The sequence below is a fragment of the Phyllopteryx taeniolatus genome, chromosome 6 (assembly GCF_024500385.1).
Source record: "Phyllopteryx taeniolatus isolate TA_2022b chromosome 6, UOR_Ptae_1.2, whole genome shotgun sequence".
Taxonomy (NCBI): Eukaryota; Metazoa; Chordata; class Actinopteri; order Syngnathiformes; family Syngnathidae; genus Phyllopteryx; species Phyllopteryx taeniolatus.
The window spans coordinates 8,531,623-8,558,703 of NC_084507.1; the positions used below are offsets into that span (position 1 = coordinate 8,531,623).

Consider the following 27,081-nt stretch of genomic DNA (forward strand, 5'->3'; position numbering starts at 1 on the left):
CTCAAATGTGAATGCAAACCAAAATTGACTGTTATTTTCTATTGGTACTGAAAAGAATGCATTACTTATGTCTACTACTGTAAACACAGTAGCGTCTGGTCTTAATGAATTTAACAATGTGCGTGGGTTTGGTACGCATGCTGCTCTCTGTATTACTGCAGCTCATCACATTCTTTTTTATCTTCTATTTTTGTGATAAGCTGCAAGGTTGCAGACAACAGGGCCTTTTCCATGTTTAACTGTGGTTTGTCTGGGATATCGATTGTGTAGCTATTGGTTTTAGCTTATCACCGTATTGTCTGATAACGGAGCGGGAGCAGATGTGTAGATTCTGAAAACGCTTGCTGGTCAGTGAAGAAAAAAGACACCAACCCTTTTAGTGAGAACTCAGCAGAAAGGCACACCCACGTTGGTTATGAGATTCGATAAGTTGTTACGTAGCAACTTTGGCTACTATGGTGTTGGTTTTGTTTTTGTGGTACATGGGACGTCCCACCCTCAATGATAAAACCCATTTTTTAGATAGAAAATCACCTACCAACTGGACCAATATGACGAACCCAATAATAAAAAAACATTTGAATCATTAACTCGTATCAAAAGGAGTACAGCTGATGACCAGAACTGTGGGCATGGCCTCCAAACGCGCCAAAACGGTTTAATATTTTGTGCCCCCAAAATCAAACTGCTTTAATCATAATTCTATATGCGGCTCTCACCAATGATGATCAAGAGAATGGGCAGAATTGGGGATTTGGATATGAATGGTATGCAACTATAGGCTTTGGATGGGAACACCTCATTGGTGAAAAAGGTTATGATTGGTCCAGTTGGTCACAAAAAATAGCAAAAGAACATAGAAAGAAGTTTAACATAAGCAAAACGGCCCATAGTTTAATATTGAAATACAAATCAAGTCACTCAGTGTGTTTGATGGTGAGCTTGTGGGCCTATTCTGGCGGAAAAGATCCCCACTTCCAAGTAGCATTGTGTTATAGGAACCGTGTTAAACCAGAAATGCCATTGAAAACTTCAAAGAAAGGTGGACAAATTTTAATGGTTAACAACATAACTACTGATGATCGGTTCCTTGTCACAGGAGTTTCAGGACAAAATAACAATTGGTTACTATTGATGGAACAAGCAGCAAATGTAGCGAGAAAATATTGTGTTGTTTGCATGGGTTCCAGGCCTTTGTTGCGCATAGTTCCGGCACAATTATCACAAGATTGTATTATTCCATTAATGAACGCTACTGTACCAACTGAGAGGTGTAAATCATGGGATCCTATATATCCCGTAACAAAAGCAGATAAACACAAACCAATGTTTTCTACTTTAGTAGCACTGAATAATTTTACTTGTATAAACATGATTAGTAAAAGGCAAACAATTAGGACCACTGAACGACACACAGTGTAAAGTAACCTTAAAAGTCGGACCACAGTTTATGCCAGTATCACGGAGCGACATCTGGTGGTGGTGCGGAGATGATAGACTGTTTGATAGATTACCTAAAGATATATCTGGATTGTGCGCTATTATCACTTTGATATTGCATGTATCAGTATACCCTATGCCTGTTCAAGATTTAATGGAAAGGGCACCAATGTTTTTGCCCAATCTAGAACATAGACAAAAATGAGGTTTATCCTGGCAGAGGCAAAATTATCCAACATAAAACATACATCAACGCCATAGGTGTTCCTCGTGGGGTTCCTAATCAATACAAATTAGCTGACCAAGTTGCAGGAGAATTTGAATACTTCATATGCTACTGGTGTACGATTAATAAAAATGTTGATGGGATAAACTATATCCACTTCAATGTACAGAGATTAGGAAATTGGACTCAAGAGTGGGTTGGAAGCGGTGCATGAGCAGCTCAAGGACGTTCCAAAACCGCATAGCTGTCGACATGCTCCTCGCAAGAGAGGGAGGTGTTTGCGGTATGTTTGGAGAACAAACAATACTGCATCAGATGGCAGCTTGACCAGAGCCATCGATGGTCTACGGACCCTCAATCAACACTCCTTGTGGGACAGCTGGATGGACGTTTTTGGTAAATACAAAACCCTAATTTCACCAATATTGATATCAATTGCTGTTTTTGCAGCCATTCTGACATTGTGTGGATGTTATTGTACCCCATGCATTCGGGCTTTAATCAGTAGATTAATTACCACAGCAATTACCCCCACATGGAACCGTATGGAGCAGATGTATCCTTTATTGGAGGTTGAAAATGATGACGATGATGATGATGATGTTTTACCTGATTTGTTTCCTGATCCAGATGATTACGATGTTTAAACTACAACATTCATGTATGACAAGTTTACTCTGAGTGTAAATGTATTTGTTTCATAAAAATGATTCTACAGTTAAAAAAATCGAAATGAAGTGACTGTAAAATGATATGAGAATTTGTGCAAATACATGATAAACAGGAGGGAAATGTTAAATATATTGTAGAAGTTATCGTTTATTTGCTTAGCTTGCATTAGTATTATGGACGATTTTGAGAAAGGGAGATGTCTCGCCTTCAAGAAGATGACTCGGCAGGAATCATCAGAGAGAAGGACGTGGCCGGGACGTGGCAGGTGTTGGTCCCATGTTTTCACCTTGAAACCCTATCCTTAGTGTGTTGTGTCTTGTAGCTTAGTACGTTATGTCTTGCAAACTTAGAAACCTCCCTATTTTCAAATAAATGCAGGAGCGACAGGAGAGATTGTTTAGAGCGTGTTGAGAGGCTGTAATCTGAACAATCTCCCATACGCCCTCCTCATGAGAAAAAGAAACCAGCGTTGCTCAGTGTGCAGGGCCCCCCCGCACCCGTCAAAGTGCAATGACAACGAGAATGGGGTGCGGCCATCCCATATTTAGAAGTGGTGACGTAACAGCCTAGAAGGAAGTCAGGAGGCTTTCCCCGTTGAGTGGACCGCCACTCGGCATTACACCTTTGTCATTCTTGTTGGAAAAGAAAGCCGTAACTTTGTTTATTTTAAGGAGGAGAATGTGACGCAGCAGGCTACATAACAAAAAAAGAGGGAATGTGATTATCCCATACTAATTTCATGGCAGGATCTCAGAGTTTAAACTCATTCGGGAACATTCTAGTACTCAGTATATCATTTTGCTATTTGACCAAAGTTCAGGATAGCGGGACACCGCAATTATTATGCTCTCTCTAGGTCCCCCTTGCCGTTTACAGTACAAGTCTCCCAAAATAGCACTCAGAAATCACTCTGCTATTGGAGGAGCTTTCTGACATCACCGCGTTGTCATCCCAGAATAGAATGTTTTTTTTTTTTTTTTTTTTTTTAAATTCAGGACGCGACGCTGAGCGTCAGACGCCATCTGCATTGATGCAACGCGGTGCGTTGCTTCAACACCGTTGTCCCCTTAGCCCATACACAATGAATGGTTAAAGTCGAAGGCATCAGACGCCTTGCCAAGTGCAGTCTGAAAAAGGCCTTAAGAGGGCAAAACTTAAAAGGAGAGAGAGAGAGAGAGAGAGAGAGAGAGAGAGAGAGAGAGAGAGAGAGAGAGAGAGAGACAGACAGACAAACATGCACAGTGAGAGAGATTGTTGTGGCAACTGTGTCAAGTTGATTACACAACCTCCAAGCAGCTCGGCAGTGAGGTCAGTGTGAACCACAACTTCCTGATATATTGATTTGAACTTTCAGATCTGTGCCTTAATGGAAAGCCTTCACTTAAAATCATTGTCAGTGTAGTACGAGTATTAAAACATTTTCCAATGATCACCATGATAATCCTGGGGTATAGAACATCTCTTTTGTAATTCACTTGAAAACAGATGCACTTACAGAAGTACTTGAGGGTCTCCTCTATCTGCTCCGTAGTCAGGTCGAGGGAGGAGTTAGGGTCCACCAAAGGCGTGTGCAGCCAGTCATCTTGTTCGTAGCCGAAGATAGTGTCAGCCCTTAGCTTGTAGACAGGGAGTTGTTCCTCCAAAAGGCTAATAATCTCAAGTTCCGGCAAGTCAGTATTGTTACACACATCTGAAATTACACACGCAAAAATTAAGTTAGTAGTAAGTAGTTTTTTCTGTTTTTTTTTTGCTTAGGTGAAAAAATACATTGTAAATTTGTATGTTGTAGAGGCATTAGGCATTGTTCAATTACAAAAGTGCAATTAATTTTGTAACTTTACAAAAGTATAGTCCGCCATCTAGTGGTAGAATCTGGGAATGGTTGCAGAAGTATATGAACCCTTTTGCATTCTCAGACAATGTTTACTTTTGAGTTAATCCAAGTTTCTTATACAAAGTAATATAGCAACCTTATAGCTGCATTTGTTTATTTATTCATTCATTAAATTTTCTATGCCGCTTATCCTCACAAGGGTCTTGGGCGTGCTGGACCCTATCCCAGCTAACTCAGGGCGAGAGGCGGGGTGCACGCTGAATTGGTCGCCAGCCAATCGCAGTCGTTTATTTATAAAACTATAATAACACCCATGGTACATTTATTTTAATAAGTATTAAATCATAGCATATAATTAGCATCAAAAGGTCTTTTTTTAATAAAAAAAAAAAGCAAACAGTCTACACTCTAAAAAGTCTTGTTTTATTTTAGGCTTTTGAACTCTTCATTTAAAATGCTAGATTTGTGCACTGCAGTGGAAAACAAGTCATACTTAAGCTCTGATTTATGTGCATCTTATCACAATTAGCACTATATAGGACGTTTCGTTGATTGTCACTTCTGGTTGGGATGTGGAGCTGAGAAACAATTTGCAACGATACACTATGTGCAGAATACAGACTATAATAAAGAGTTTTTGTTCTCCCATTATTTTTGACTGTCCTTTTCTTGCCGTTAGGGTGTCCTCAATTCTGTCTCTGTATGTGGTGCTCTCTAACAATGCTGTCTCACACAATTTGCTAATTCAGACTGAATGACTGACTCTGTTCAGGAAACATACAAACATGCATGCAGCAGCTGAATCCTTCAGCAAATACAACCAAGAAGGTTTTATCACAGTATAACTATCCTATAATACTGATACATCTTAAATGATCATCTATAAAAATGTGGTATGATTGCAAACTCAACATACACTCAGTAGTCACAACAATATCTACACCTGCAAAATTTAAGAACCAACAAGAATTGTATCAAAATATTGGTGCCGTTAGCAATAATAATAATAATAATGCCCAGTTTATATTCATCAGGTATTCATTTTATTATACAGCACTGTACATTGTTTTATTGTGGGCATAGTTTGCAGTGGTGTAGAAACTGCTACTGCATCACTCTTTACCAACACAGAACTGAATCTAGATCTGAATTTGGATCTAGCACTGCATTGCTGCACTATAGCTGAGAGGAGTTTACAATATTTCAACATCTGCATTTTCCCATCACAGTAAGTGCGTGCCTTGGGGAACTATTGGGGGTATTGGGTGTCTAGCTCACTGTGAGCTATATGCCAATCTGAGATATCAGATCTTGGACCCTTTCAGTTATCATCCTCATTCCAAAACACTTGCCACAACTACCCAAGTAGCTACATAAGATAACCAGCATACTGCAATAGAAACCCTTCTCAGTACAGTAATGCACTTCTTACGCCACAAATTAAGGTTCTAAGTGTATGTAATGTTACTTTTCCCCACAGCTGTGATATCAAAAATGGCCACAATTCTATAGCCATTTTTTTTTCTATAGCTTTATTTATTTATTTATTTATTTTTACATAAAAGCCTCTATATGATATACTGTCTTTGCATTAATGCTATGGTAGGTAAAAACAAACATTTCTGTTTGTGTAACAGTAGCAGGTTATTGTTATTTCACACATTTGATTTAAACTAATGAGTGTATTTCCACTTTTAGTTTAGTGTAAAGATGGGTTCAAACATTAAAAACTGATCAATAAAAAGTTCTAAAAGAGGTCAAGTTGTAGAGCCTTTTGGTTCAAAGTACTGTGTGTACAAAAAGACAACCTGTAGGGTCAGACCACATTAGCAGCAGTTTGCAGCTGGACCAAGAAAAGAAAGGTTCCAAGTTCAAATGTAAGAATAGTCCACTGTCACCTTGTCATTCAGAGCAATAAACACTGCAATGTCTAACTGTCAGACATGGCAAAACACATTAGGTCTGTCTGATAACTATCCAACTAATTCTGGATTTAAGAAGTATATTACAAAGGTTTTTGGGAAAACGTTGCGATTATGCAGAGTGTGCCAAACTCCCTGACTTTCATTAAAAAGACAAATACTGATACAGTGAGTTTTGCTGCAGTATTACTGTGAACTGAGTTTGGATCAGAAGAAAGAGGCAAAGAAATGGGCTGGATTCAACCCCACTGTATGGCATGTCGGTGTAATACATTTTATAGCACAGTGAAGGCCAAATTTAAAACCCTTGAACAGTACAGCTCCTGTCCAACATGGCTGTCCTCCAAAAAGCAATACAGTACAGTGGTTCTCACTGCAGAAAACAAAGAGACAACTTCCCCCATGTTCATGAAATTCATTACAGTTTGACCTTGAAAATTTTTAAAACAGTTTAAAAAAATATCCGAATACAAACAACTCCAGTATCTAACTAAGACCCTAACTACCATCTCATTATAGTATTCCTTTATACAGAGGCTTTTAGGTCTTAAAAAAACTGTCACAGCGAACAGATGACAGGAGGAGACAAAGACAAAAATGGAGTGACAACAGTACAGTGAATGAGGGTAACCGCCCATATGTCAGACATGTAGCTAACCATTGAGCAATTCAAACAGCACAAAGACAGCAATGTACTCACTCATGTTGCCTGGAACATGAACAAAAACTTTGAGCCCTCGACCAATCACATTTTCCACAAGTCCGGGACAGGACAAGGACGTAAAAGACTCCACAGCGAGAGAGAGAGAGAGAGAGAGAACACTGGGAGTGTGAGACAGGAAGTTCAAGGCAGAGGGTGCAAATAAAGTTAGAGAACAGCACCGGTTAGAAGAGCCATAGGAAGTTAAAGGGAGGAGGAGGAGTGACGAGGAGATGAGAGCGGAGCCAAACTGGTTCACCATGACTCACGTGCCAATGACGATATCCACATGGACCGCCGCCCCCCCCGAAAAGACTCTTCCTAGCCCTTGCACAAGCTGCACATGCCCTCTCGCCAATGCACCACAACAGGATGAAGTTCCATGAATTGTTCCAAAAATGGTGTATTTAGTTCACCAAGTTTGTACACCTTTTCCATAGTCTGGTTCAAGTACCTATCAAGCATTTTTAAAATATATGATGATGATTATAATTCAGTTACTGGTCCGCTACAAAAACGATTATTGTCTTCCAAAGTAAAAGCAGATGTTTGCAAATGTCTTATTTTTATTCAACACACAGATAATCATTCATTCATGCATGGTCTGTGCTAGTGCAAACTGAGAACCAAGCTCTCCTTGAGAACCAAATGTTAAAGCACAACGGCTTCTCCACCAAGCTTTGATTGTCGCAAAGTTGGCGACCAAGCCCAGGAGTTTAGATTCTGTTTGTCCACTTATATAACGGCTTCCCTGAAGTTCAGACGTCTTGTTTTGTTCTTCGCCGTCTGTCTGTCTGTCTGTCTGTCTGTCTGTCTGTCTCTCTCTCTCTCTCTCTCTCTCTCTCACCCAAACCAGCCCCCTTTATTTACCCAACTAAGTTACTCAACTCTTTGCATCACAGTTGGCTGGTTGCCACGGAGGAACAAGCCCACAACAGAGTATGACCCACTCCTCGGCGACCTGAAAACCTATTCAGCTCTTTGTGTTTCTCTGGGCTGTGAGGAATTATGCACACTCAACACAAACGTTTTCCACTTGTGAGGACCCAAACAAGAAACACTAATGGCAAAAGAGGAGCACAAAATACACTAACTGAAACCCACAGATGTAGGGGAAAGATGCCAAATACAATGTTGGAAAAAAATTTTGTTTATTTTTCCTAGTAAATTGAGCATACCAACATACCAGTAGATGGCAGCACTACCCTGTGCTGTAGTTGGTTCACGTACACAGCAATTTAATCATTTACAGTAGTGTCTGAAAGCTGATTACAATACAAGATTAGACATTTTCACAATACTGCTACTGTAAAATAGTATTATTTGCAGTAGTATCCCATTTAATCAACACATAGCATCTGCATCGTTCAACAATTTTAAAATAGAACAAAATAAGATCACTGACAGAGAAGCAACAATCTGTCAATAACTGAGTAAGGCTATTAGTACCGCCAGCAATTTCCTCCTGTCGTAGCCCCTCGTGTGGATATTTGGATGATATCTAGAGACTGCTAACCGAAGTCATAGTCTACTCTTCACTACATTTATTTTTGATGAAGGGGGTTGGCTGACCTTGTTATTTGAAATAATAAGAGGAACTGACTTCATGGGTCAAGGTTGGTGTGCTTGGGAGGTCCTTTTCCTGTAAGTTGTGTGCATAAGGAAACCTTCGCAGTCCAAATCTCTAATGAATTCATTCTTAAGTTCTGTGTATGTGCGTATATTGTCCCTTCCATTTTGGTTTGTTCATAGCACTGGTTTGCCAGGTTCACAGCCATTTATTTTTTTAGGTGTTCAGCTGAGGGCTAAGAATCAATATCCATTACCATGTCATGATGTGACAAATACTGTCATGTGCCAATTTAGACTGTTGAAACAAGAGTGCTAAAGCTACATTTTGGCAGGCTAAGGTCCCCTGGAGCGCCTTTACTAACAGGATGTGACATTACGACAAGGTCCCAGTGAGGGACGCTTTCTCACAGCGTATGCTTCTCAGCTTTCAAAGATCTAGAATTACAGGCTGTGCCCTGGGAAACATTTAAAACAACTTAGATGCTCAGCTTCAGTAATACACTGAAGCAGCTAAAATGGATATTTGGAAGGGAAACAATTGTGACTGTTAAAACAATTTATCAATTGCTGATTTAGTAATGCTAAATGGACTGCAGTATGTTTCGCCCACAGAGTACAATAAAACAAATATGCAGTATTACCGGTAATAGTCTCTGCATCTCTGTAGGTGACCATGAACCCATCAAGCGAAGCCTGTTGCCGTGCGTCACTGACATACTCTTCTTCCTCTTCCTCCTCGTTGGCCAAATGGATCCCTGGGTTGGGTGGGTGAGCTATATGATTAGACAGCTGTTCTGGGGATGGGGTGGAGGTACAGGAACAGGTGTGGGGAGGAAGAGTCTTCGGGTCCAGCTTGGCACTGAGTAGCTACCAGGATAAGGAAGGACCAGCCATGGACAAGTTCATGCAGCACAAAATCTAAGGTAACTTAGTTTTACTCTGACTCGACATGAAAACTATTGCAGGAGACCACACAACCATGGCTACAGACATGAAAGTCCAACGATCACTCCCTTTAAACCTGAAAGAGAAAGACAAAGGGGAAAAAAATGAGGTTGTTAACCTTTATTCTAGATTGCTTAAAAAAAAAAAAAAAAATGGTAAAATGTCATCACTTGGCCAAACGCCTAAATATAAATGCATGGTCTAAGAGTCACTGATAGTGTAGTGGTTCGCTCGTGTGACTTCCATGCAGGCAGCGTAGGTTCAGTTCAGTGTGATGTAAATGATTGTCTTCCTCTCTATACCATGTCCCTTGTGACTGACTGTCAATCAGTCCAAGGTATAGTCCACCTTTCGTCCAGTCAGCTTAAATAAGATCCAGCTGCTTGTGACCCTTAACAGATAGTGATATTGAAAATGGATGAATCGATGAATGGCATGGCCATAGATTACCATAACGTATCCTTCTGTACTTAGCTCTATGTAGTAGTATTAGCCTACCTTTGTCCATGTTGGATAAAAAAATAATTATTACCAGACATATGACCATACACCGTTCTCGTGATGACAAACTGAATCGGGCCAAAACAGAAACTCAACTGAACAAGTAAATCAACTGTAGTAATTATTAAAGTTATGAAGAGTAGCTGGCTTCAGCAATTTTAGGCTGAACAAAAACATCAAACCTGTGGAGGAATCATAACCAACTACTGTACATATAACGAGACATCAAGTTTCTGTTGTGTAAAGTAGGAGAAGGACTGCTAAACTTTACTTTTCCTGGCTAGAGTGCATTTGATTTAATTCCCCACTTTTTGTCAAGTCTCTCTCTCAGCCCCATCCTCTTCCTGTACAAATAATACAAATTGCACACCTTTTTATCTTAATGCTAATATAAAACTAAACTACTTACTGTTCCAAAATATGCTATCCTTTCTATAAGCAGGTAGGTCGAAAATGTAGTACAGTATCTGGCTATAATAACAACAAGTCTGGAATGTTGTTGTTTTTAAAATGTCTAATACCCTCATAAGTCCATCTTTGTATACAGTGTTTGTGGAAACTTTTAAATGCAGCTCTAGTCAGAATCGCAGAAAGAGCAGCCACTTTTTTGATCAATGAATGCAATCAATATTCTAATGCCCTCTGTCTGAGTGGTGATCAATCATTTACAACCACAACTGCTATTCCGGAAAAGGGATGTGGGTAGTGAAGCTTGGATATGCATGTATTGATTAAATTGAGTATAATAAAAGCTAACTGAATGTCTTATGCATCTTTGCTTTTAAACAGTTATAAATGTGTATTAAAATTGCTAACTACAATACAGTAAGCCCCTGCTTTTCATGGGGGATAGGGACCGAGGCCTGTCGTCAATGGCGGAAAACCATGAGTAACTGACACCTCAGAAGGTTTAGGAATAAATGCCTATATTAACAGTCTAAACTGAAAATATACCACAAACCATGATTCCAAAATTATAAATATGATTTCAATATCATTTCAAACTGATCAAACAAATTTACTCTTTAAAAATAAATGGCTTACTGATTGATACTTGCAGAAGAACAAAAGTCTCCATAACTTCTGTGAACAACCAAGGCTAAACTTAGCTTGTCCCAGACCTACAAAATGCTTGTTTTCCCAGGCGAGATGTATCACTTCAACAAACTTTCTTGACACCAATTACTACTTTACTATTAGTCAGGTCTTTGGCGTCATCTTTAATGTGGCATTTTAGAGCATTACAGAGAGCGCATAAAATCCACAAACAGGTGAGTTTTTCAGCTTATAGTTGAGGGTAGGTTCCACAGACAAAAACGCGAATAGATGAATTTGTGAATGGCGAACAGTGAAAATGCGGGGGTTCACTGCACCAGATTTCTCTTATGTCTGTGAGGGGTTTAACTGTCTATTCAGCTGTTGTTTTTTTGCAAACAGTTCCACATTCAGATGACAATGTTATTGAAATCCCAACACATCATTTGGGACCAGATGCTTGTTCACTAGCAATAATCCAAAGGGTATTGTTAATGCCTCTGCTGGTCACAAGAAGTGTAAAAAGTGGCTGAAGCTTTATCAAGCTAATTATCTTGAGCAACATGCATAATAGCCCTGTGTTCAGCCATTTGTGACTAGGGTTGGGCATCGTTTGAATTTGAGCGATTCCTGTTCCGGTTCCTCATTCTGTTTCCAAACGATTCTCGATTCAGATTCTTTTAGGGGGCTGGGTCAAAAAAATGTTGCATGGTTTAAATAAGGGTTGTGCAAATTATGAACATCCATGTTCTTAGCAGCCCGCAGCATAGACTAAAATGAACATTTGACTCAGGGTTCTTTATAACCAGTATCAATATCAAACCTATGAACTAAAAGGCAATGTGTGTGGAACTAACCCAACTGACTTAATATTCAGTAATTAATGTTTCAGCGAAGAGTTAAATACAGCATTGTTAAAATAGTTATTTGCAACTGTTTTATCACGTCAAATGGTTTATATGTGCAAGTTTTACCTTGACTTCATGCCTTCAGCGTGTAGCCTTATTTTGTAAGGTACACACCAGAACTCAACATTTTGGAACAAAAGGTTAACTTTAGACGACACCGGTGAAAACGAAAGTAAAACGAGACAGCATGAAAAAGAGTGATGAATGGAACCAAATGCTCTGTAAACGTTGATTCCTTTACCTATCCACCGATGAGGCACAAGGTTAGTGATACTGTGAGACAACTAATGTGACTTTCTACTTTCTTTCCAGTATGGTAAAATAATTATCTTCATCAGTTTACGTTGCTTTGAAGACTAAAATAAACACTAAAAAATATCAGTGCAGGACTGCAACCCACCGTTTAACTGAGCTGCCTCAGTCTCGGCATAGACGTATTGTTTCACACTTACCCAATTCACTTGACTGAAGTTCCATGCGGTGTAGGCTGAGGCTCGAACCGGGAGGGAGCACATCAGACTTCTACACATCGCGAAAGCCTCCTTTGCACAGTACAATCTTAATCCAAGTGTTGGACTAAGGTGACTGGTCATTTATTTTAACGTTAGTAAACACCTTTGTTCTCTGCCGCTGTTGGGCACAAGCACGTATAAAGGCCACTTTATTCTCGCACGTGCGGTGACCGCGCTGACGTCACTGCGGCTATCCCACGCGCAGTTTGCCTTTATACTCGAGCGCAACCCACATGCGTAGTTTTGAAAATGTACTGCAGTTTTTCCTCCAAGTCGGGGGTGTCGCTACGGCTGGTATTGGCTAGGACGCCACAGGGTGGAGTTTCCTCTGTATTTTTTGGTCTTTTCCGGTAGCCGTTTGTACTTTCCTTTCCATAACAAGGAACAAAGCAACAACAATGGCGACCATGGAACAGTGTCTGTTTGAACGAATGGACCTAGATGACACGTTTAATTATGCTGCAAAATCGATCAAGAAGGCGGCGGCGTAAGTGGTATGTGGAACCGAGAGGAACGGTGAGTAAGTCATCACAGCATGCGACTAAAACGGACCCATCACGAGAGATGATCTCCACGGCATTCGATGCGCAGCAACAATTTTTTCCGTGTGCGCGTCAAGTGACACAAAGGGTCCGCACAGGCCAATACGTCACTCACGTGATGCAATGCGGGCGTTGTCGGCTGTGAGAGCGCAGGAGAATCAAGAGGCCTTTCGTCAGCGTTCTTCTTCGTTGGTTTTCTTTTTCGGGGTCGGGGGACTGTGGGCATCAAAACTGGGAACCAACATTTTTCAATGTCAACGATTACGGGAGAACCGGAATGTTAGTCCCGGTTCCAACCGGTTCTCGATTCTCGATGCCCAACCCTATTTATGACTGAATGTGACACCGTGTATGCGGCTGTCCTTGGCTTTAAACAGGTTGCAGCTTTCAGTGTTTATGAAAAAAAAAATTTAACTTTGAATTTTTAAGCTCACAAAATGCGCTTGCTGTTTAAACCTAGTGCCTAAAAGGACTTTACTTAATGTATCTGTTAAAACAATATTGTGCAAACAGGGCCAATGTTTCTCATATAGCCTAAGGGGATAGTTAATCAATTCTTATTCGTTTTTACAATCTCTCTCTCCATATTTTCTCAAATGCAATTTGTCATGCTCCTACAAGAATAAATTTGCAAAAGGAAAAATTCATGCCCTAAGACCACATGACTGATGTATACTAGACTTTGTGATCTCTGTGGAAATATTCAGGAGTAGTCTGATAAAACTAACCATTAATATTATCTTAAAGGAGATTTAACGCCCCTATTGTTGTTAGACAAAGGACAGCAGTATTCAGAAACACACTGTCTTGTTCAAATATCTCCACAGGAAGCTGATAAAAAAAGATGAGACAGGGCAGATACGCTTGTATGTAAATGACCAGAAAGTCGCATGATGAGTCAAAGGGAGGTTTCAAAACAGCTTAAATTGCTTCATTCAAGGCCATATATATGATTAGAACAAGCAGACTAATGGGTTATAATACAACTGTCTCTATTTTGCCCATTGTGGATTACCTATACATGGTAATGTAATGTTCCAGTTGCAGTATAAAACAGCATCAGCCCACAACTTTCCCAAGGTCAACCCAGTTATAATTCTTTTCATATTGTAATCTTCTGAACACAAACCATTACGTGCTCAGTCTCACCCTTCTTCAAGTGGTTGGCCAGTTTTGTTTTTGTGTGGTAACACAATTATCTATGAATCCATGTGTTCTTCTCAGTGATCACATGCAGTAAAAATAATTTGAACATATACTCGCAAAAATGGTCAACATAATTTGCATAGAATATGTGCTGGCATGACCATAAATACTGTTGTTGTTCCTTGACCAGCAGCATATTTGCCAGCTGGGACTTTTATTGTCACCCAAAAACTAAGATGATAGTGAGCAGATGTTCCATGGATCATGTGATATTGACAGCAAACACACTGGACCTTCATTTAGCTTCTGGGCGGTCCAAGACACTCTAAGATACTAATATTTTTAGTACAGCAGAGTTCCTAACATCATATATTACTTAAAACCTTTCAAAGTAAAAACCTTTTAGATATAATTTGGTGCATCTTATTTTTTTTTATATATTATTAAATTGTATGTCTTCATCAGTCTTTTGCACTGGTGTTGAAACTTAAACTGCACAAAAATGAAAATAAATACATTTTCCACATCATAACAGAAGTCATTGGTCAATGCACTTTAATATGGTGTCTAGTCACCAATGGCTAATCATGACTTGAAATGACTGAACTCAAATTCAAATTGGAACACTTCAGCAACAGCAAACTGAACGTTTCAAAAGGTGTCACTTGTATTAGGGCAGATTAGGATGCTTTTCATATATATTTTTTAAAAAAGGAGAGAAAAAAGAAACCTTAAGCTGACATACTTTTTATTCAAGCAACTGCCACAATATTAGCAGAGTTTTAGAAAAACTGTGTAGACCGCACAGATAAATTACTCATTCAGTGAATGGCCTGTAAATCACCGTTATCGGTCTGTAGCTGAAAAGAGACCAAATGCGACACTTTGCACCTGCTCACCTTTCAGCGAACTATGAAAGAACTTCATTCGACAAACATTAATTGACTGGCTGACACACACACACACACACACACACACACACACACACACACACACACGAGTTCTTACCGTTTTTGGAAGACAGCGGAGATCCAAAACCACCTATTTAAAATCCCGGTTCGTTCTTTTTTTTTTTTTTTTTTTTTTTTTTTCTACCAAAGTTTGGCAGCGTTTAATGGAGGAAGCAGCACGGCGAGATACTAAAAGATTACGCACTTACTTCATCTTGAGTGCCTTATCTAACTAAAAACATGCACGAGCAATTCAATACGACCAACTAAATTGCTTTTGGTCGACTTCAATTTGAGTTCATGTATGGCTGCTCCAACAATGAACGCCGCTGCCGTTAAACCAAATGTTAAACGGGAACAAAGCAAAGCAGCTAATTTGTGTCAAACACCAACGCAACTGATGCTTCATGGGCTCCGACTTCCTTTTCGATGTTTTCAAAATAAAATATAGCGTTATAATTTATCTTAGTTGCTGTATAGGTTTGCATGTATTGTACTGCATATAGTATTGTCCTCACAGTTTCAAAAGTTGTCTGTAAAGCACGTTTTATTCAAATATTATAAATCAGTATGACGGATTGCTATACCACCATGCGATTGTGACTTCCTTTGGTCGTTTATTTTTACAATAGAGTGATGGTGAATAGTGTTCCGTTTAATGTTAATGTTTGGAAGGAACCATTTGCTTTGATCACATATAGATATGATTTGAACAAATACGTTTCCCAACTTTTGTTGCAAACGTGCAGACATACTGCAGAGTTGGCAAAAGTACTCACGCTTTGTACTGAATTATGTACTGTGGGTGTTCAGATACCTAAGGTGTTAAAAAAAATGGCTGGAAAAAGTATTAATTCAAAACCTTTAGCTAAGCAAAAAATTTGTTTTACTCTCAATTATATGCAATACCCGTTTTGATAACTTGAAACTTTATGTATTTTTTTTTTTTTCTTTTTTTTTTTTTTAAACCAAGATTTTGCTAGTGTTGGCGCTGGCCTTTTATGCTATCAAAACATAAAATGTGCTTCAATTATATGCAATACCCGTTTTGATAACTTGAAACTTTATGTATTTATTTATTTTTATTTTTTTTTAAACCAAGATTTTGCTAGTGTTGGCGCCGGCCTTTTATGCTATCAAAACATAAAACGTGCTTTCAAAGATTTGCTAAAGTTGTGAAATGACTAATAAAAAATATGTTAAATAAAATAAATTAATTTAATGCAAAATTAGCTAATTATAACAAAAAAGTACACTTTACCTGTATGTGTTTATTAACATGAACAAATAATTTTTGAACACCAGAGCCTGGTGATTTTTAGGCTGGCATAAGACTGCACATTCGTCACAAATCATTCTTTGAGCCGACAACATCAAACAATTCCCTCAAATAAAACCATGGGTGGAGAATATCTTGCTTCTCCAAATTGGTTGCGTCATCAGAATCAGAATCAAAATCCTCTTTATTTGCCAAGTATGTCAAAAACGCACAACGAATTTGTCTCCGGTAGTTGGAGCCGCTCTCGTATGACAGACAGCCATTTTGACCAAAAAAACCCAAAAACTTTTGAGACATAAAAATGTAAAAACACACAATGGAGAGTCACTGAGCAATGAAAGTTTACTGGTAATGTGGTAATGCTGATACAATGACTGTTGTGCAAATGATGCAGCGTCCTCTAGCAATTTAGAGCAATTTGAAATGACTAATAGAGCAATAAACTGGTACAGTGACAATTGTGCAAATGGTGCAGTCTTCAGGAAATTTAATCAGTTGTAAGTGACTAGTAGTGCAATAATCTGGAACAGTGTTAATTGTGCAAATGGTGCAGATAGTTCTCAAGCACATGAGTGGTCAGTATTGGTCAACAACAGATATGCAAATAGTGCAGAATGACGCGACTACTAACAGTGAGTGTACGAATAATGTAGAAGTAACCAGACAGAGATGTGACAACAATCTCAAGACAAAATTGGCAGCATGTTACAATGGAACTGTAAGTTAACTGTTTATGAAGTTACTGCCAAGAGGGAAGAAGCTGTTGGAATGTCTGCTTGTTTTAGTTTGATCGATAGCGTTGTTTACCCGGTCCCTGTTTTTCTGCCCTATAACTCCCCAACATCTCAAGCTCTCAATCAATCGAGATCTGAAATGTGACTAACTTAAAGAGTTAATTCTCTATATTTACCTCTTTTTTATGTTGTCATCAGAGGATGATGAAAAAAACGTAACAAGCCCATTTTGACAAGTAAGGAGTAGAATGCATAACTGTGTTAAAATGCATGGAGGAAAAGTAAAAAGTCATTAGAAAAATAAATACTCAACTAAAGTACAGATACCTTAAAAAACTAAAGTACAGGAGTACTTGCCATCACTGCCGTACTGTTACAGAATATGATTACCATACTTATTCCTGGAACAAATGTGTACAATCGCAAACATGCACAACATACCTCTAATTTGACTGTTGCTACTGATTGTGATGTCATATCAAAGTTGAAAGCATCTTCATAGACATTTGTCCATATTACTGGTCTCATACAGATACAAGTGTTAATGTGAAAACACTATTCGTGGCTCAAAGGTAGAACTCTCACTTTCTCTCTGCAATGTTGAAATTGTGTGGCAAAAACATGCTGTTTTTTTCAAATTGTATACAGGCAGGGGGATGGGGGTCCTCCATTTAGGACAGACATATGACATTTCGAGTTACGAATGTCACAGACACAGTCGCCTGGGGGCACAAGAAGGCATGCTCAGTTACCGCCGTACTTTTTCATTTGATTGTTTTAGATTTATGGCCTAGAAGTGCTTATTATTTTTATTGTCATTATGACTTTACTAGTGCGCTAGTGTAGGTGAGTTATCCAGAGTGCTCCGACTTAACATAAAAAATCGTTACCTTTCACGTTGTTGTAGGAGTGCAACTCCACCCTTTTATGGAATCTTTTACATGGTCACTTTACATAAACACAACATTTATGAACTGTACAAGCAACATTTTAACATTCACAACTGCCAAAGAGGCAGGCACGTGCACAGACATCATCAAAATCATTCATACAATTAAGAAAAAAACTGTGGTATATGGATTATGTATTTATTTCTGTGAACACAATCAACACAGTCACTAATACAACTCTTAACTAAGGCGGTGAAGGCATATAAAAAAAATAATTCCACAGGTCAGGTTTTTGTGATACCTTTAAAACTTTTTTTCCCCATTATTAGTTAACCTATAACCTGTACAACCCAATTTAAAAAAAAATCTATTTTAGAGCAGACAAAAAAATAAACAATTGAGATAATGTGGTTGCACAAGTGCACATGCCCTCTTATAAATAGGGAAGTGGGTGTGTTCAGAATAAGCAATCATATTCAAATTCATGATAAATGGAAGTCAACACACAAATACCCCCATTTTAAGTAGCTCTGATTGACCCCCAAATAAATCTCAGGTGTTCTAGTTGGCTTCTCCTGGCATTTTTGTAGTCACATCTTACAACACAAGCCATGGTCCGCAGGGAGCTTCCACAGCATCAGAGGGTTGTCATTGTTGAAAGGTACTGTACTAGTCCGAAGAAGGGCATAAAAGAAATTCCAAAGCATCAATGTCATATATCATATTTATAATTCTCCCAAGGACTAAAAAAAAAATGCTTGTTGGATCGACTTCATTTAGAATTGATAACAGAGAGTGTAGTTTTCATTTTTTTAAATATTGATGAGTGAAGAAAAAACTGAGCTACAGAAAAAAAAAGGCACTTTTTTATCCAGGGCAAAAGGACAGGTGCTTGAGCACCACTTAGGCTTCATGTGTATGCGTGCCTGCATAGACGAAGGAAGAGTAGTTAAAGATTACAAACTGCTAACTACTCGCAATTTGAAAACACCTGACACACATAATAGGGATGCCACAAGAAAGATTCTCGCTTATACTGTCAGCATACAAGCTAGTTGTGTTAGCACTTGCTAGGTAAAATTAATTAGTGTTTTGCTGAAATTGTATTGCTTATGTTGTACCGAGCAGCCAGACCTTTTTCAATGTCACAGTAAAATCCAATTCCATCCACTGCATGTTTTGGTAGTTATCATACTTTTTCTCATCACAAAAACACATAAACGCGAATAAAATCAATACACACTTGTGGAGTTTATTCTTCAGATGCTCACTGAGCTGAAGTCTTACAAGATTGGTTGACAAACTACATGTTTTGTATGACTTTTTACTTTGGGGCATGTTTTTGAAACTTTTGGGGCATTTGAGAAGTCAAACTACCATTTACAACTGACTTGAGCCAAGCCTAATGACAAATTAAATGTAATCAATGTTATTTTGAGATATTGTACTGTATAACAATCAATGTATTTCACCGTTCAAGTCTGTGCTTGTCTGTCTCATTGATAAGACTTTGTAGCGTATATGAGTTAAATAAAAATGTAATTAAATTTCGGAGAAAATAATAAGATGGAAGCGACGCCTGCGTTACTAACGGTTTAGCGTAATTTTAAATTACAGCGTTATAAATCGAGCTGTTTAATCTAGTAAAGGGGCACCACATCACTTTTTAAACTTCAGGACAAAGTGACAACAAACCTTTTTATCCTCAGTCTCGTAATCTGAAGGTGGCTACATGAATTAGATAAGTGTTCTAGACGGCAAGAGGTTTTTTTTCCTCGAACACAAACACACACAACAATGCAGGTAGTGAGTTTTAAGGAAGATTTTATGAGATCTAACATGGGGAATCTACAAGGAAACAATACAGAGGAAAAAAAACAAAACAAAGGACAGATGAACATTGGCAAAGGAAACTGACTTGTGATGTGAGGTTGGGAGTGAGCATGGGATGACCATGCATATAGCTGGGGTTCATGTTCTCGTGAGTTTAAACCCAAATATGCACTAATCTTTACTTTTAGTAGACCACATATTGGATTTACGTGTGTTGACCAATTCAAGCAGGCGGGTCGAACTTCTGGGGGTTGGCAAGAGCGCTCACAAGGGATGGTTTGAAGAAAAAGGAAGAAAAAAAGAAAAAGACACACTTCAAGTGCAGGACGGCCGGCGCGCTGGCAGTGGCAATGCTCGCCACGTGGTCAGGGAAAAACTCGCACCGCAATTACTTCCCAACGGAGCCTCGTCCGTAAACTGCCCCACACCCAAAAGGGTAGCTTTGGGGAGTTGGCAGGTGCTTCCTGCGGCAGAGAAGTTCGGTGTCGCCAAGCCTCCGCCACCTCGTGGTGAGAGGTGGGAGCTCCTGGGCTGGGCCAGATCTTTGGCAGGTGGAACAACGAGAGAGTGGGAGAGAGCCAGCGAGGGCCAAAGGAACTTCGACCTTTTTATCCGCTTCAGAGAGCGAGGCCGGCCCCTTTTGACCAAATGGAAGGCAGACCGTGCCTCTAGAATAGCATTTCATTTTAGGATAATTTGTGGTTTAAAACCAGTGGAATAAAATATTAATTATTGGATTTAAGATAACAAGACCATTTTCCAACTTTGCCTTGTCACGCGCCCATCCTCTTTAATCCCTGTAACGAATGTTTCAGGTGTAGGTGGTTGTTGAGAACACTAATATTTGCAATGTGGCATTTGTGTTGTGTGGGGTGAAACATTTCATCTGGTTCAGGTGACAAACAGATTTGACATCAGACATTCAAATTTGCAGAAATACAATCACTCGTGGTGCTATTCCAATGTAAACTTGTTAAAATATTATCACATTCAAATCCAGTGACAATTGTGTTTAGTTAATCCGGGATTGTAGTGCATTTCCGCTACCTGTGGGTGTCGCTAGTGCCCCGTCCATTGTCCCAGCCCAGATGGGCAGGTGTCACTGAACGCAGCAGGAAGAAGAACTCTTTGTTGGTGAGTCTCTTCAGTCTGGCTGGTGGTGGAAGTTAATTAATTTAGCGTTTTGTGTCTCAGATTTGATGCTCCTTGGGCTTGTAATTCACTTAGCGTCTGTGTGCGAAGTTGAATCTCGCATCTCTGTGGTCGATGCTGCTTGGTCTGGAGTGCCATCGGGCTAGAGCATGTCCGTTACAACCTCTTGATGTATTTTGAACAACAAGGTTGTATTATAACAATCCCTCTTTTCCTTTATCCCTTTTTTCCTAGCAGATGGAGAACATTGACCTGTATGAGGAGCTGGGAAGTGACACTATGACTGTTGTCTATAAAGGAAGGAGGATGGGCACTCTGAATTATGTAGCCTTCAAATGTAATGACAAAGCCAAGAGGCCTGAAATCACCAACCATGTAGGATACTTTCTTTTTATTTGTTTATTATGTTTATATGGGAACATTTTCATCTTCGTCAGAACCACAGAAAATTTCAACAAAATTTAAAAATTTTAAAACGATGTGGTAAAGGGATTTCCCAACAACGTAATCTGAAAAGAACAAGAATTACCTTGCACGGAACAAAGAGAAAATGCGATTTTGGTGGACCTCCGCTAAATTCACGTACCCAATTTCCGGCACAGTGAAATGGAAAGAAAATGGCGGCCGGTTTTCTGGATTTAATACGGTGCCTACATTTATCAATCAGCATCACCTGGGCCGCGCATCTGTCTTCAAGCATCACTCATTACTGCCTGCATTTAAAGCCTGTCAAGTCCTACAGCCTTCGCCTGAGTATTGACACTTGTTTGTGACTCACTGGCCGACTCTCATACTTCCAGGTTTTGTGGTATGAAATTAAGCCAACCTGCAATAAATCATTCTAAATCTACTCTCTCCGCCTCAATCTATCTTGGGTCCAATCAAACTCACATCCGACTTGGCACCGTGACAGAATACTCAAGCCATGACGGACCCAGCTACTGCAGAAGCGTTGAGGACAGTGCTCGCCCACCAGAGCGCTCATATCAGCAGACAGGACGAAACCCTCTGCAAGATCATGGACTCATTAAATGCCCTTACACAACAAGTATCCCTCTTGTCCTCCCAGAGCCACCTCAGCAATCCTCCCATGAGTATTCCTCCCGAGCCCGCAGCCTCCGACCAACCCTGCTTCCCATACGAACAGCCTCACATTCCTTCTCCCGAACTGTAATCCGGGGACCTAGGTTCATGTAGCCAATTTTTATTAAACTGCACATTAGTATTCTACTTACAACCGCTGAGCTATCCAATCGATTTAAGGTCACATACATTATCCACCTCCTGCGTGGAAGAGCTGCCAAATGGGCTACTGCGCTTTGGCATCATTCCTCCCCGGTACTCACATCAATAGACTCCTTTATGGAAGAACTGAAGAAAATTCTCGATCACCCCATTAAAGGTCAGAGGACAAAGATTTTAACATTTTTCTACTCTAAAACCCTTTTACAAAGCACATTTGCCATTCCAAAGTGATTATATAGCAGATATACAGCAATTATATCGATAAATATGATTCCGAATGCGCCTTCTGCTTTTTGCATCTAGCGCCTTCCGGTCTTCGTCTCTTTCCGGCGCTGTGACGTCACACAAGCCAAACATCCTGTTTATTCGGTTTATTATTATTATTATGATTGTTCCATGCTGTTGTTCCCGTCTCTGTATATTTGTTGTTGTATTATTTAACGATGTCATAATGGTTTATTGTCTGGCATTAGGTTGTACAAATGGTTCAGGCAGTGGCGCTAGTTTTTTTGGCTTTCCAAGTGAAAAAGGAATATGTGACCACTGGATAGGGAAAGTCACTCGACAGGGGAAGAAACGTGATCAGCTAGCAAGCATTCCAAACTGTGCTGATCACTTCGTGTTTTGAGAAAGACTGAAAAGAAAGCATTGGATACAGAGGTAGAGGCTGAAATCAGCTGCCGTGCCAACTATTTTTCCTACGGCCATCGGGACCTCAACCGCCAGCAAGAGAACTAAATCTCGCAGCAGCCACGGTACCGCGGCAAATCAGGGCAGACAAGAGGTGAGGATTTCCTTGTGTATACCTACGACTCTATTAAGGTTACTATCCACTGGGGAGTAGGAAAAAAAGACCCATGCAGTACTTTTCGGTACTGTCGTCTGTACTTTTGCCTATATGACAATCATGGCAAAGACTTTCTGTGTGGCGTGTTATAATGCAACATGAGCGAGGGGCACACAATATATAGGAATACTGCATGTTATGTGTGCGATTGGCTGGCAGCCAGTTCAGGGTGTACCCCGCCTCCTGCCCGATGATAGGTGGGATAGGCTCCAGCACTCCCGCGACCGTTGTGAGGATAAGCGGCTCAGAAAATGGATGCATAGTATGTAAAAGCTTGTGCCGTTTCATTGAAACATAGATAAATATATAATACGAATCGTCATGGTCAGATAGATAGAGTAACCACACGCTGGTGTCTTGAGATTCGCGTATGTTCGAACAGGGCTCAATATGCGTCATAAAAGCCAAATTTTTACCTAAACTATGGTTGAAAACTTGCTGGAAGTTATGCGCATGTATTACGTAACATATAAACAATGCAAATATGAATTTCAACTGACCCCATAACATCTTTGTCATCGGACCTTTTAGGGTAGGAAGCCACTCGGTGCCTACTAGCTCTCACCCGAGGTTCGAGTTCCGTGGCGTCCTACTCAATCAATTTCCAGATACTCATGAGTGAATGCGGGTGAGACGACGCAGCGCTAAAGGGAAATATTTTAAGTGCTTATCAGAACAACTGGCGGCACGGTGGCCGACTGGTTAGAGCGTCAGCCTCACAGTTCTGAGGTGCGGGGTTCAATCCCCGTCCCCGCCTGTGTGGAGTTTGCATGTTCTCCCCGTGCCTGCGTGGGTTTTCTCCGGGCACTCCGGTTTCCTCCCACATCCCAAAAACATGCATGAATTGGAGACTCTAAATTGCCCGTAGGCATGACTGTGAGTGCGAATGGTTGTTTGTTCCTATGTGCCCTGCGATTGGCTGGCAACCAGTTCAGGGTGTACCCCGCCTCCTGCCCGATGACAGCTGGGATAGGCTCCAGCACCCCCGCGACCCTAGTGAGGAGAAGCGGCTCAGAAAATGGATGGATGGATCAGAACAACTCAAGGACGAGTCGCGAGCAGGGACAAACCCACCTCCCTTGAGAACCTAATTTTGTTAGCCTCCGAGAGAGTGCTCGTGAGCAGGGATCTAAGGCGCGTAGTTTCGCTCCACCCACAGGGGCTGCGCCTCCAACGACTCCGCCGCACACTTAACCCCATGTCGCCTCATCTTCACCCCCCCCACTGGACCAGAGCAGCCTATGCAACTAGGCAGGACCCGGTTAGACCACCAGGAACGACAGCGCAGCTTCACTCAGCGATTATGCATCTATTGTGGACAGCCTGGTCACTTCATTGCCACCTGCACTCTCAAGCCAAAAGACCGGGCTCACCATGAACTGAGAGCGTCGTGGTGAGCCAAAGCAACACCTCCCCAAGCGCTCCCTCTCGTATGACTGTTCCTGCATGGATTATTGGTCCCGCTCGCAACACACCAGTCTGTGCCCTCATTGGCTCCAGAACTGATGACAATTTTATCCATGAGGGCTTGGCATGTCAGCTCCAGCTTCCCCTCGAACCCCTCCTGTTCCCTAAGAAGGTTACAGCCCTGGACGGGCGACTCATCTCCCTGTCACCCACCAAACTGTACCATTCAACCTGCTCATTTCTGGGAATCATCGCGAAACACTCCAGTTATTTGTCATCCCTTCCCCAGAGACGCCACTACTCCTCGGCATCCCTTGGCTCAAACAACACAACCCAGCCATGAATTGGACCCACCTGTCTATCACTGGTTGGAGTCACTTCTGTCATTCCCACTGTCTTCTATCGGTCGTCTCGTCCTCCAGCACACCTCAGCCACCAGTTACACCTACTGATCTCTCCCGGGTCCGAGGAGATTACACAAGTGGAAGTGATGTTGTACTCACCACCCCATTTGAAACTGAGAGATTCTTCTTGGGTACTGATTAATGCAAAGGGATACTAGTTTTATATACAATTCTGAAGCTGCTTTAGGTCCAACTACTGTACGTCATTTCCAAGTTATTCATACTACAGCTGCAAATAACAATTATTTTCATAATAGATTAAACTGACTCTTTTGTTTCTCCATCAATTGATTATGATTCACTTCCTGGTTTGTTCCGTAACATCTGTCAGAAATGGGCAAAAATGTTGATCATACTTTTCCAAAGTATGAGCAGATGTTTGCAAATTTCTTATTTTGATTGAACAAAAGATTGTTAGGCTGCTTTCATGGAGGACTACATACATTTGAGAGTATTTACTGTTGAGAGGCCGAAATAAGAAGATTTGCACAATTTTTAATTAAACAATGGCTCAAAATGATTGATTATTAAAACAGTCAACTAATTTGATGACTGATTAGTTGTCGATTAATTGATTAATGGTGACACCTCTAGTGTTTTACTTTATAGGTCCGTATATGCAAAGATCTGGATCATCCAAACGTTGTACGCTTTTATGAGTGGTACGAGACCAAAAAACACTTGTGGTTGGAGGTGGAGCTCTGTTCAGGTCAGTTACGGTACACACAATAAGTGGTTCTCAATCACTACGTTTTTCTCATTTTGCATGGATCTGTTAATTGGAATTTAGATCTTATGCTGGCACAAATTGCTTAGGTTTGTATATGGGTCATCATTCTTTTCTCTTTAATTTTATTTAACACTATCCTCAATCCTCTAATTTCTACTGTCAACATGGTCTTGAACGTGATAGGTGGTACCTTGGAGTCTGTGATTATTCGGGATGGATGTCTTCCAGAAGATGTTGTGAGGAAGTTTGGGTGGGACTTGGTCAAAGGACTGGAACACATCCACAAGTTACGAATCATTTTGTCTGACTTGACACCTGCTAAGGTTTGGACAAGTATCCATATGTATCAAGCATCAACTACATCACATTCATAATATTTGTATTTTTCCTATCTCTCCTCCTATAGATCCTGCTGGATAGTAGTGGCGTGTTAAAATTGGGAAATTTCTGTTATTCCAAGACAGAGACAGATACTCTTGAAGATTTTTTATTATTATGTTCTACATGGGAAGAAACTGGAAAAATAAAATATGACACAAGACATCAAGACATCAACATCAAGAAAAGGTTTCAAGGTTAGTTGTCAATTATCTATTGATTCTGTATGAATTGCAAATTACTGACTAAAAAAGGCCCTAATAGTGTTAAATGTGTTCAGTTCCCACTTAGTGACAGTGAGAATATAAGTGTAAATGGTTGTATGTCCCTATACCTGTCATGTGATTGAATGGCGACCAGTCCGGGCCCAGGGTGTAGTCTGCCTTTGCCCCGAAAACAGCAGATATAAGCTCCAGCTCCCCGTGATCCTTAATAGGATAATATTATATATGATTACCATTATGGTTCCCAGGATCACCAACTTACATGGCTCCAGAGGTTCTCCTGGGATCAGAAACTACTGCAATGTCTGATCTCTGGGCTCTTGGTTGTGTTCTCTACTACATGTACACTGGTATGGTATCTGCTGATCAAGAGCCTAGCTACAGTTCAATGTATAGATATCTTTTCACAGTATAATACATTGTTGTCATGAATTTTTTTTAAATGTAACATATTTGGTTTTACAGCGAAACCGCCATTTTACTCTACTTGCTACAGTGAACTAAAGGAAATGATTTTGTGTCAAGAACAATCATCTCCGACACAGAAAGGTTCATACACTAACACATACCGATAGTATTTCACATGTTACGGGCCAATATAATTTTTTAAAATTGATTGAGTCATTGTCGTTGTGTCATCATTACATTATTGTTGCTGACCCCTACAGTCTTTGATGCAGTGTCGCCAACGACTCCTCCAAGTCGGGATTTCCAAAATCTTCTGAAACGTTTACTCAACAAAAACCCTGATAAGAGGTTAAAACTAACACATGTGACTCAAATGCAATGAAAACTCTTATGTAGACTTGATTTCAATATGAAATTATTTATATTCTTTTGTTTGTCGTTCTTAAGAATGAACTTGGCAGAGTTACTGAAGCACCGCTTCTGGACACTGAAAGAGAAGAATTAGAAGAAGAAGATGACAAAGAATGTCTTGATTTGCAGAGGCCAAAAATATGAAATACTTTTTTATGACAAAGTAATACAACAAAACCTGCAAGAACTACCTTCGGGGTACATATATAAATTGTTTTATAAACTCAATATGTG

At 40.1% G+C, this 27,081-nt stretch overlaps 2 protein-coding genes across 3 annotated transcripts in view; one reads left to right on the forward strand and one right to left on the reverse strand.

Moving 5' to 3' along the window:
* LOC133479198 (trafficking kinesin-binding protein 1-like) overlaps positions 1 to 15,313 on the reverse strand; it is a 47,302-nt gene extending 31,989 nt beyond the window's left edge. For both annotated transcript variants that reach the window (XM_061775808.1, XM_061775811.1), the window contains exons 1-3: positions 14,964 to 15,313; positions 9,008 to 9,387; positions 3,834 to 4,028 (exon numbers count right to left, since the gene is read on the reverse strand). In XM_061775808.1, the coding sequence (XP_061631792.1) occupies positions 3,834 to 4,028; positions 9,008 to 9,041 (229 nt within the window). In that variant the 5' untranslated portion in view covers positions 9,042 to 9,387; positions 14,964 to 15,313. The remainder of the gene's footprint in view (positions 1 to 3,833; positions 4,029 to 9,007; positions 9,388 to 14,963) is intronic.
* Positions 12,584 to 27,076, forward strand: LOC133479199 (serine/threonine-protein kinase ULK4-like). Its single transcript, XM_061775812.1, has 9 exons — positions 12,584 to 12,783; positions 21,031 to 21,168; positions 25,306 to 25,405; positions 25,610 to 25,749; positions 25,833 to 26,001; positions 26,277 to 26,378; positions 26,494 to 26,577; positions 26,697 to 26,784; positions 26,884 to 27,076. The coding sequence occupies exons 1-9, from the start codon at positions 12,709 to 12,711 to the stop codon at positions 26,939 to 26,941; spliced, it is 954 nt and encodes a 317-aa protein (XP_061631796.1). The 5' UTR covers positions 12,584 to 12,708; the 3' UTR covers positions 26,942 to 27,076.
* The last annotated feature ends 5 nt before the right edge of the window (positions 27,077 to 27,081 follow it).

What these genes read in the sequence shown, in the direction of transcription:
- LOC133479199 (XM_061775812.1), top strand. Translation starts at nt 12,709, where the DNA reads ATGACACGTTTAATTATGCTGCAAAATCGATCAAGAAGGCGGCGGCGT. An exon ending in ATGTGGAACCGAGAGGAACG is followed by an intron (nt 12,784 to 21,030) that starts GTGAGTAAGTCA and finishes TTTTCCTAGCAG; the next exon opens with ATGGAGAACATTGACCTGTA. An exon ending in GGCCTGAAATCACCAACCAT is followed by an intron (nt 21,169 to 25,305) that starts GTAGGATACTTT and finishes TTTACTTTATAG; the next exon opens with GTCCGTATATGCAAAGATCT.